This window comes from Equus caballus, chromosome 12 (assembly GCF_041296265.1).
Source record: "Equus caballus isolate H_3958 breed thoroughbred chromosome 12, TB-T2T, whole genome shotgun sequence".
Lineage (NCBI taxonomy): Eukaryota > Metazoa > Chordata > Mammalia > Perissodactyla > Equidae > Equus > Equus caballus.
The window spans coordinates 42,166,247-42,177,612 of NC_091695.1; the positions used below are offsets into that span (position 1 = coordinate 42,166,247).

At 54.2% G+C, this 11,366-nt stretch overlaps 1 protein-coding gene across 2 annotated transcripts; it reads right to left on the reverse strand.

The window, feature by feature from the left end:
- Positions 1–2,932: 2,932 nt before the first annotated feature.
- On the reverse strand, positions 2,933–9,794 carry BATF2 (basic leucine zipper ATF-like transcription factor 2). Of its 2 annotated transcripts, none has more exons than XM_001490074.5 (3): positions 8,999–9,794; positions 7,536–7,640; positions 2,933–4,780 (listed from the first exon to the last, which is right to left on the reverse strand). In XM_001490074.5, exons 1-3 carry the CDS (start codon positions 9,035–9,037, stop codon positions 4,106–4,108), a joined length of 819 nt encoding a protein of 272 aa, XP_001490124.1. In that variant the 5' UTR covers positions 9,038–9,794; the 3' UTR covers positions 2,933–4,105. The 2 variants fall into 2 exon arrangements, with proteins under 2 accessions (XP_001490124.1, XP_005598350.1); XM_005598293.4 differs by having other exon boundaries at positions 2,933–4,777; positions 8,999–9,209.
- Positions 9,795–11,366: the final 1,572 nt, after the last annotated feature.

Here is an 11,366-nt window from a genome sequence, read left to right on the forward strand (position 1 = left end):
GCCAGGCTGAAAGAGCTCTGGGGGCACAAGAGGAGGCAGCCCTCATAGAGATATGGCTGCAAGGGTCCTCACAGGTCATCTCGCCCAGCTCTCATGGTCCATCCACCCATCTTTACACTGCTGCCTTCCACTTTCACATACCCAGCCTTGACCATTCCTCTGATCTCCAAACTCTTTTCTATCCAGTTGGATGACAAATAGGCATCTCAAATTGAACATGGCCGAAACAGGGCTCCTGATGTCCCGCCCACCCACCCACTCTGAACTGCTCCTCTCCCAATCTTTCTTGGTCTTTGGCACTACCAACCACCAATTGCTCAGGCCCCAAAACACAGCATCATCCTTTCTTCCTTCCTTTCCCCACATCCAATCCATGAGCACATCCTATCAGCTCTCTCTATAAAGCACACTCGGGCTCTGACCTCTTCTTACCACCTCCTTACTACCACCTGGCTCATGGCACCACTGTCGCTCACCTGGATGACTGCAACAGCCTCCTCACCACTCTCTCTGCTTCCATGCTCCTTCTGAAGGCCACAGAGGAGAAGCCTTCTCTGCCTCTTCCAGCTTCTGGTAGCTCCAAATGCTCCTTGGCTTGAGGCTGCCTGATTCCAATCTCTGCCTCTCTCTTCAATTGCCTTCTCCTCTGTGTCCTCTCTTCCAATTATTGGTGACCTCCTTTTATTGGTCATTGGATTTAGGGCCCACCTGGATAATCTAGGATGATCTCCTCTTGAGATCCTTAATTTAATTATATCTTCAAAGATCTTTTTCCAAATAAGGTCACATTCACAGGTTCTGGGTGGATATATCTTTTAGGGAGCTGCCATTCAACCCACTATAGAGGTGAATACCAGAAAGAAAGAAAAAAAAAAAAAAACAGCTAGAAGAGTTTAAATTGAGTTTAAACTCTAGTCCTCCAATGAGTGACTACTTTTCAAAGCATAGATGACTCTTAGCCCGCACATACTTGCTATTTCAGCACTGACTGTCCACGCATCACTTCAAAGGTCGTTCTGAGGAGGGAGCATCCGCATTGTGCTTGCTGCAAGGCTAATTTGAGGCTGTGAGTCTCTAGCCAGGGGCCTTGCTGCAGCCCCAACCCGCAGATCCTCTCTGCTCACTGCTGGGGGCGTGGCTACTGCTGCAAAGGGGCCCAAATTGGGTCCTTCTGAAAAATGGCTTCCCCAAAGAAAGCCACTGCTACTGCTGGTGATGAAAGGAAAAAGAAGGGATCCAAGAAAGTGCTGGTTCACGCCCAGGATGGTGGGCAGCCTCTAAGATGAATGTCCCCCAAAGATCCCCTCTCCTGGTTTTTTCATGTCCTTGTGTAATCCTCTTCCCTTGAGTGTGGACTGGATCTAGCAACTTGCCTCTACTGAAGAGAATACAGGAAAAACGACAGGATATAATTTCTGCACTTACGTGACAAAAAGACCATGGCTTCCATATTGCTCACTTTTCCTCCTCTCTAGCTTGCTTGCTCTAAAGGAAGCCCACTGCCATATTGAGCAGTGCTATGGAGAGGCCCACGTGGCAAGAACTAATGTCTCCAGCCAACACCCTACAACAACCTGAGGTCCTCATTCCAACAGCCTTCAAGGAACTGAATCTTGCCAACAACCTTGTGAGCAAGCTTGGAAGTGGCCTTTCTGAGGCCTGCAGACAGCCGTATAAGTAAGGCTTGAGGTGGATCCTCCCCGGTCGACCCTTCGGATGACTGCAGCCCTGGCCAACAGATTGAGTGCAGCCTGTGAGAGGCCGTGAGCCAGAGGCACCCAGCTGAGCCACGCCCAGATTCCTGCTCCACAAAAACCGTGTGACCGTAAATGTTTGTTGTTTAAGCCATTGCATTTCAGAGTAATCTGTTATGCAGCAATAGATATACCCAGACACAGATTTCTAAGATGTACTCCACCCCCGGGAAGGCTAATGACATAGTGATAGAGTGATAGCTATGTTTACAAATTTGAGGCTTCACAGATGTGAGCTCATAGCCCTCCTCAAGAATCTACAGCATCTCCTCCCACTCCTTTGATTCTGTTTATGTTTTTAAGCAAACTATAGTGACAGTCGCACAGTCTACTTTTTCTGCTTAATATGTTGTATGCATTTTCTCACCTCATTAAACACTCTTCAAAGCTTTCTTTGTTCTGAGCACCTCTTCAGTACTGTGTCATAGGAGTGTACCAACATCGATTTAGTCACTCCCCTCTCTTATTGGTTTTGAGCTTAAGGGAGAGTTTTGCCCTCTTGGTCATGTCCATTAGCACATGTCGGCCCCTCCATGCAGGGCCTACAGGGACAGTATGGGAAAGACAGAAGGCAGGATCGCCTGTGGTTAAGTGCTCCTGACGTTGCATCAGGTCTATACCGTTTCCTAACTTTGTGACCTTGGGCTTGTTACTTGACTCCCCTGGGCCTCAGTTTCCCCTTCTGAACAGTGGGGATAATAACTATACCTACTTTACAGACTTATTAGAAGCATCATTGAGTTAACCCAAGTAAAACACAGCACAGTGCCTGACATATTTTAGGGTATGTAGACACAAGCCAGACCATGGGATCCTCAGGCCCCATCATGTCCTGGTCCATGGTGCATGTATTGGCTCTTGTCCCAGACTCCAGCTTTCCTCCAATCAATAGCATCTTGGCTTCCCTGCCAGTCTGCTCTCTCTGCCTGGTGACCCCAGCTCTGCCGCCATCCACAATCCTGCGACCATCCCACCTACTTTTACTGTGTGACCCTGGGCAAGTCCATCCCATCTCTGGGCCTCAGTTTCCTCGTCTGCAAAATGAGAGGAGCATTAGATTACGAGGTCCACAAGGGATTGCTCACTTCTGAGATTCTAATTCCCTCTTCTTTCAAAGGCCCTTTGGCTTCAACAATATATAATACACTAGAGCTTTAAACAACTGGCCAAAGCAAAAAGAATTGGAAAACACTTTAATTTATTTACCATAACATACATGCCAAGACTTGTGCTCAGCATCCTGGAGTGGGTCAAATACTAGTGTAGTGTCTGTTTACACGTGTGTGAAAATCTGCGTGAAGAGCTGGAGTTTCTGGTCTCAGGTCCCTTACAGCGTTTATCCTGAGTCTGAATGAGAAACCTCCCTTGGAGTAGACACTGCAGCTGAGCTCCACCTGGTCCTGGCCCCTGATCCTCCAGCTGCCATCAAACCGAAGAGCAATGAGGGGCGCTGCTCAGAGAAGCCGAGGGTAATAGGGGTCAGGGGCTGCCCAGGGATGGAGGAGGTCCCAGAGAAGACATGGGTCTCACTGCCACCAGCACTTGCTTAAATGTAACCTGGCACCTGACCCTCCCCTTGCTCTTTCCTCAGGCCTTTTGTGCACGACATGAATGGCTCTCAGGAGTCCCTCATGGCCTTGCGGGGAGGAGGGAGGCAGGGAGCTATTTGGGAATAGCCCGGAGAGCTGACCCTGCAGAATGTTTCTGAAGCCTTGTTATGGCTATGGGGTACCCCGTTCTGTAGAAATCCCAGGGGGGACTATCGCAGGCTTCTCCCATCTTCAACCCACAGATTCAGTTCCTTGGCTCTGAAAACACTGCTGGGGAAGAAGTGGGCTCCTGCTTGGCCACTCCCTAAGCCGCTTCAGCCAGGGTGAGGTTTCAGCAGGGCTCTGCGGCCCTGGGAATCACAAATCAGAAGGGAGAGCCCCTCCCTGCTCCCAGCACTTAAACCTCCTCACACCAGACCTCAGTGTCCAGGACTTCAGCCCCTAGGGTGCCTGGGCCAGGATCCTACCAGGAGAAGGACAACAGATGCTGGTGTTTCAGGTCCCAGGAAAGGCTATGTGACCTTGGACAAGTCACTTGGCTCCTCTGAGCCTCTGTCTCCTTATCTGAAAAAGTGCAGTGATAATCTGGATTTTGCAGGATGACCCTGAGGGTGAAATAAGACAGTGGCAGTGACAGGGCCTGGCAGAGGGTGGGCATGCTGTCATGGCTTCCTTTCCCCGGTGAAATCCTGGGCCAGCTGGTCAGCCAAGAAGGAGAGCCTCCAGTGGCAAGGGAAGAGATGCCTGGGTGCTGAGGGTGCTTCCTGAGCCCAGGGGGCCAGCCCGGCTCTGGGGGCCGGGTTAGAAGTGAACTTGAGCTGAGGAGAGCAGGGGGAAGGCCAGGAGGGGATGGGGGCTAGGATCCACACCCAGGCCTTGCTGGTCTGCTGCTGAGAAGGCAGGCTTGTGCTCCCCGTCCTGCAGACAGGCCAGCCCCAGAGCAGCCAAGGGGCTGTGGGAGGAGGACTCCAGCTTCCTCCTGGTGGGGTGCTCTAGCCCAAGGGGCTGGGGAGGGGCAGCTTGGCCTGGGCTGGGCAGGAGGGCACTGAGGTTGGAGGAGGGTCTCAGCAGGGTGGAGCCAGTGGGCGAGGCAGATTCGACAGGGCTGGAGGAGAGCTGGGCCGAAGACGCAGTGACCGCAGTGGAGCCAAGGGACAGTGAGGGCAGAGGGGCGAGGAGGAGGCCAGGGGAGCCATGCGGATCTGGAGAGAGTTGCTGAGCAGAAGGAGAGTGGCCTGGGGTCTGGAACAGGTCTGGCTGCTCCTGGCAGCCGTGTTGTCCGTGGGGCACACGGCCTGGGGGTGGCCCTGCCTGGGTCCAGCAGCCGGGGGGCGTGGGAGCCAAGCAGGAGGCACAGCCCGTCGGGCACAGGTGCTCATGCACGTGCAGGGTCCGACTCCACCACAGCAGCTCAGCCTGCAGGGCCTGGATCTCCTTCCGCAGGGCGTGGTTGTGTTTCTCCAGCGACTCGTGCTGCTGGAGGGAGAAGCAGATGGGCGGGGAGGGGGATGTCAGCCAGCATCAGGGGCCCAGCATGAGCCATGCTCCCTGCTCCCCCAGGGTCCTCAGCTTAGGGGGAAATATACCACCACCATGCGAATGTCTGAGCTGGGGCCCCTCGGCTACTCTCTGGCCAGCCCTACAACCACCAGCAGGTCCTCCCCATTCCACCTCCTAATGCGGCTCACATCTGCCTGCTCTCCATCCTCACTGCCAATTCTCGGAGCCAGCGGGTCTCTACCAGCCTGCGATCTCCACTCACCTGGGAGCTCCACCAGCCCCCTAACTGGGGTGCCCCCCAAAACCACCCCATTCTCCGGGCCCAGAGGAGCCATTCGGCAACTGTGTCAATAAATGAACAGTAAACCTCTTTAAAGGCTCCCATGACGTCCCATGTGTGTCATAGCCCCAGCTCACACCTCCAGGTTTATCTCTCCGACGTCAGCTGCTCCCCCTCACTTCCTGTCCCTCAGGTGGACTCCGCTTCCTTGCCACATTTCCTGTCTCCTCTGCCTGGACACTCTTGCAGCACACAGCCCCTCGGGGCTAATCCCGATGTGGCCGTCTCGTGGCAACTTGGACATCCTTCTGTCCTGGACACCTTTAGGCCACTTAGAGCCACCGCCAGACCTTCCCAGTGCCCAGAGCTCGCCCACTGAGGCCTGTGGGAGGAGTCCTGGGTACCATTTGACAGGGTGGCAGCACGGGTGTTTTCTATTCAGCATCCCCGAAACAGCATCTGTTAGGTTCTGATCCACTGAACACTGGGTTCTGAGAACCCACAGGGACAATAATCAACGTGCAGTTCTAAACAATCATCGATGACGACAACAATGGGAGAAAATAAAGAAAGAACACTATTTCCACAGCTCATCAGGCTGAATGACACAAAAATGTTACTCAGGACCCAAAGTTCTAACAGGCCTCAAAGGTACCAGCAGCCCCACTCTTAGGCTGGTTTCTGCAGGTGGAATGAGGTTATTAAAACATGTCATTAGGTCACCCATCACCTAAATTCTCCAAAGTCTTCTAGTCACCTTCAGAAATGAGTCACTCACTCACTCACTCATTCATTCATCTGCCCGGCTCCTCTGTGAGAAGGTGAGCCCTGGGGAGCAGGGATGGGTGCGTGGGAGGGATCTGGTCGGCTGTGCTCACAGCTGTCAACGCTTAGAACTGTGCCCATCACACAGGAGACGCTCGATAGGCATTTCTGGAAGGAATGACTAAAGGAAAACACGAAGTCTCTACCCCTGCCAGGCAGGCGCCATCCTGGGCATCAGTCCTCATTCTCGCGACATCTCCAGGGTGCTGCTCTCTCGCCCCATGCTGGCGCTAATTCATTTGCCCGCAATGCCTTTCTTACCTTCGTCTGTTTGGAAAACTCCTATTCATCCTTCAAGACCAGCTCAGACTTCATCTCTCTATCACCTTGATGCTCTTACCTGTGTGTTGCCCCCACCGATGTGTTCCCAGAACACTTTATTCTGACTCTGTCCTTCGCTCCCCAGAGAATTACTGAGTCCCTCCTATTTGTCGGGCACTGTTGTAGGTGACGGGGAAACAGCAGGAAACAGAATACTTCCCTGCCCTCGTGGTGCTTACACTCTGGTGAGGGAGGCAAGCAACAAACATCTAAACATGTAATAGAAAGTCAGTGCTAGCAAGAAAAATAAAGCGGAGTAGCAAGGAGAGGTCTCTTTAGATCAGAAGGTTTAGAAAGGCCCTTCTGAGGAGGTGGCATTTAAGCCAAACAATTGGAAAGAAGGAGGATCTAGCTGGACTGCTGTGTGAGGGCAGAAGGAACAGCCAAGGCAGAGCCCCTGAGGCCGGGTGTGCTCAGCCAGTGAAGGAACAGGGAGAACAGAGTGCAGGATGTTAGGAGAGGAGGTCACACAGGCAGGGGTGAGGGTTGCAGAGAGCACAGGGCCTCTGGGCACAGAGGACTGTGAATTTTACTCATCACTATAAGGACTAACGTGCATGCAGCCCCGAGGGCCAGGTCTGAGCCCAGCTCTTAATCCTCCCCCGGGACGGACTGGTGGTGTCCTCTCTCTCTGCACAGAGGAAGAAGCGGATCTCCAAGGGTCAGGTTACCATCCACGGTCAAGATACCATCCAAGGTCAAGAAGCAAGTGCAGGTGGAGCCCTCCCCTGCCCTACTGGGTTCCTTTGCCTCCTTGAGTCTCCACAAGGGTCCTGCCAGTGGACCTGGATTATCATCCCGATTTTCACATGCGGACAGTGAAGCTCAGTGAGGGAGGTGATCTGCAGCTAATGAGAGCCAGCCCATCTTAACCCTGAACCAGAGCGGTCACAGCGTGGTCTTGGCCACCCGCATCACAACCCTAACAGGCCGGGTGGTTCATCACAGCTCCACCTGCGGGGCAAGGGGCAGCGACCTCCATCTTAAGAATGTCTCAGCTGGGCAGGTGCTGGGTTCTCCTTGTTTCCCTCCACGTCCTGTCTCCTCTCCCTAGACTGGGGACACCCTGAAGGTAGAGCCGGCCGCGGAGGCACCTTTGTGTCCCTGGAGCCCAGCGTGGATCTGGCACACAGTGTGCACTCAGCACCCAGGAATTTCCCAATCTCAGCCGATGAGCCCTTTCCTCCTCCCAAACCCAGGCGGCCGGGGAACACACGGCAAAGTAGGGGAAACTGCTCATAGGCGGATGGAGAAGAGGTGGCCGGGCCAGGTAGGTGGAGTCAGGGTCGGGAAGGCGCCCCCCACCTGGTGCAGGGCGTCCGCCTTGTCCGTGTGCTTCTGCCGGCTGCGCTGGGCGGCGGCCCGGTTCTTCTGTTTCTTCTTCAGCTGCCTCTGATGCTCCTCTGGGTCCTGCAGGGCATGAGGCGGAGGGCTCAGGGTCCAAGCAGGGGCTCAGGGTCCAAGCAGGGGCTTGCGGCCTCCCTTCTGAGGTCTATAAAGCCACGCCCTTCTGGCTCCCCGCCCCCTCGCGCCTACACACCCCAACGGGGCACACACACCCCATCGCTGGCACAGCACATCTGGTCGGAATGCCTGCCTCACCCACATGTCCTACTCACGGTTCACATTGGGGGAGGACAATCGAGGAAGCTGGGAGCCTGCTGGTTGAACCCAGACAAGACTGACTTCACACCCACTCTCTCCTTACCGGCCCTGTCGCTCTGGGCAAGCCACTTGCTTCTCTGAGCTGAGCCGCCTCATCCATACCTGTGCCTTCTTCACAGCCCATAAAGCAGGCAGCCCCAGGCCAGCCCCGAGCCAGGGGTTAATAAAGGTCAGCCCCTGTCTTCTGAGTCTGCTATCCTCCAGGTCAAGGTGTTGGGTTGCCTAGCCCTAAGCTCCGTGTGTGAGGGCAGGGCCCAGGTCTGATTCCAGTCTCCGTGCCCAGCTTGTGCCGAAGCTGATCTTTACTTACTTGACAAATATTTATTGAGCACCTACTGTGTGCCCAGCACTGACTGAGGGGACACTGCAGTGAACAAAACAGGCAAAACTCCCTGACCAAGTGTAGGGGGGCTGCAACCTCGAATGAATGAATCAAGAGTCCTTTTGACAGGAGAGTGGACTCAAAGGTTGGCAGCTGCGACCCTCCCCTCCCCCAGACCCCAAATTAGGGAGTCCATGAAACTTACATGAAATATTTAACCCAAAAGTGCGGAGCTTTGGAAGGTCAGGTAAGAGGGGATGTTGGAGACCCCGCAGCCGAACCCCCCCTCCACAGGCCCCTCCGGGAGGTGTGTTCGGAGTGTAGGGAGCTCAGGCAAGACCCTGGCCTCCCTGGCTGAGGTCTCTACGCTCCTAGGTTCACTGCCACAGCAGGCCCATTCCAGGTGCTGGGGGGAGGGGCCGGGAGACTGGAGCCTGGGGGAAAAACCGGCGGTGAGAGAAGGGGGCAGGTTTCTGTGCCCGGGTCCAGCAGGAGAAGGCTCCCGTGAGGGCAGTGAGGCCAGGACAGGTGGGTTAGGAGAGAGCGGTATTCAGAGGCCAAGTTCTAAGCTGGAGGCTAGATCTGCAATATGAGAGCTGGAAAGCCTTCTTTCCAATCCCGGGGAAACTGAGGCCCAGAGAGGGCGTGTGTGGAGCCCACGGTACACAGCCCATGTGCACAGAGCTGGGACTAGGAGCTCTGACCGCATCCCTCCCTGCCTGGGCACTGGGGCTCCCCGGCACGTCCCCTTCTCATTCCTGGCCCCGGCCCCTGTACTCACCGTCCGGGCCAGCAGCTCGTCCCCCCCGCAGAGACGCATGGCTTGGGCAGGGGTGCAGAGGCTCACATCCGAGGTGTTCCTCGTCCGCTGTGACCTCCCAGTGCCCTCTGGGGGCCCAAGGAAGTGGAAGCTCTTTAAATCACCAGTGACCACTCCGCCCCCGGCACGCCAAGTTTCAGTTTCTCCTAAAGCCACCGGCTGCTCAGAATCCCTGGCTAGGGTTGGCTCACGTGGCTGGAATTTCCTAACATGAACTGGCCTTCCGGTTGGGCCCCTTCTCTGGGAGGAGGAGGGTGGCCGGAGGACGGAGCCCTATGGCCAGGTGTGGGGAGGGAGGGCAGGCTGCCAGGGACAGAGCCGAGAGGAGAAGCCAATGGGGGACCGAGGGCTCCTGTGGGATATGAGAGTGTCTCTGGGCTCTGGAATTGGAGGAGCCCAGGCTCACAGCCCACCTCTGGTGCATTGGAGCTGTGCAGCTCTGAGAAGGCGATTCACCCTCTCTGAGCCTTAGGTCTCTCATCTGGAAAGGGTGGGGGATGATACAAACATCCCCTCACAGGCTTGATGTAGGAACCAAGCAAGATAATACAAGCACCCCCAAACCCTCTGAGACCCATGTTGAGGCATGTCTGCAGAAGTAATCAATGGCCCTAAAAGAGGATGGATAAAGGACTGTGTTTTCATTTCACAGACCACGCAGCAGTAGAGACAGTAAACATCCAGCAGTCAGGAGCACAGCTTCCAAGCTATGTGACTTGGGTATGTCATTCACCTTTCTATGCCTTTGTTTCCAAATCTGTGAAGTGGGGATACAAATAATTTTTTTGTGACTGTTAGATGAATTAAGGCAGGTAAGGCACCTGAAACCACACCTGGTACAGAGGAAGGGCTCGACAGATATTTGCAATTATGACCTGATGGGAGATTCAAAGCTGCGCTTAACATCGCTCCTACAAGCCCACAACATCCACATGTATGAAAATAACAAGCTGCGCAACCTAATTTCTGTAAAGGTTAATAATATGGGTACATAAATATGTAATAAATGTATAAAAATGTGCATAGGAATGAGAAACACAAAATTCGGAGAGTGGTGGCCTCAGTGGGGGGCTGAGGGGGACACACAGGGACTTCAGCTGCGTCTGGTGTCTTGTTGCTGAGACTGTGGGAACACAGTTCTCTGTGATTACATTCTATCTACACTTTGGGGGGCACCTGAAGTGTTTCATAATAAAACTTCTATTAAAGACTTGGCGAACCCTACAGCCCCAGGCAAACCTGCACAGTTGTTGTCCCTCTGAGAGAGACCATGCTGGTGAGGGACATCTGTTCGGGGGTGGAGCCCTCTCCAACAGCCCTCTCCAAGAACCTCATGGCAACTGATGAGCAATGTATTCCTGTGGTCTGGTGACAAGAGCATCTGGGGGTTGTACTTGCATCCTCAGGGCTTAAGACTGATGGTGTGAGATCACAGGAATGGCAGATACTGTGGGTCTGATCTTCTGAGAAGTAATGGTGTCCTGGAGTACTGTGTTGAGTTCACAGCAGCCTCTGAGCTTATTAGAAAAGAGCACTGCAATTGATTAATAATGTCTGCCATGCCATGATTGATTAGTGATGTCTGTCACGAGTAGGGCATGGAGAGTAAGGGTTCCCTGCTATGTCTAGCGCCGGCTGTGCAACCATTTGGGCTTTAGAGTCAGAAGATGTGACTGACTCCTGGCACTCTATTCACCAGGTCCATTGCCTGGAGCCTCAGCGTTCTCAGTGTATGCTGGGGATGACAAAGAAATCAGACTGATTTTACAAAGTTGTTTTGAAGATGAAGCAGAACGGGACGGGAAGAAAGCTCTTTGCACACAGTGTTGTAAAGCACTATCCAGCTGGAATCCATTCTCATTCCCGAGATTTATGGAAACGCAGGATTAATGCAGGCTCATAATTTAAAAGGCCTGGGTGGGCAAGATTGGGCCTGACAGCTGGGCCTGGCCCTCCTTGCTGGTGAGGGGCCTGGGAACAGAGGCTGAAGTGCGGCACACCATGCAGAGAAGCAGCCCCAATTTCTCTGAATTATTTTTGTTTTCCAGAGACCATGAGGGCCGGGGCATCTTGCCTGAGGCGGGCACCCAAGGGGCTCATTAAGCCAGTCCATGAGCTCCACGGGGAGGGATCTGGGCCAACCCCACGCATGATGTAACCAAGAAAAAACATCTGGGGGGACGTGGCTGGGGCCCACGTGCCCCCCCCCACCATCCCCAGCCTCAGACCTGAACCCCCTAGTCTTCCCCTCTCAAGACCCTGGCTTCAAGTGGCAGAGAGACAGCCAGCAAGCGTTCTGGGCCCTCCCAGGAGGCCGGAGCCCTGGAGG

Bases quoted from the DNA above. Each gene is read 5' to 3' on its own strand.
- BATF2 (XM_001490074.5), bottom strand. From the start codon at position 9,037: ATGCGTCTCTGCGGGGGGGACGAGCTGCTGGCCCGGACG. The intron at 7,641-8,998 runs GTGAGTACAGGG...CATGCCCTGCAG, and splicing joins ACGAGCTGCTGGCCCGGACG to GACCCAGAGGAGCATCAGAG. The intron at 4,781-7,535 runs GTGGGGGGCGCC...TTCTCCCTCCAG, and splicing joins AGGCGGACGCCCTGCACCAG to CAGCACGAGTCGCTGGAGAA.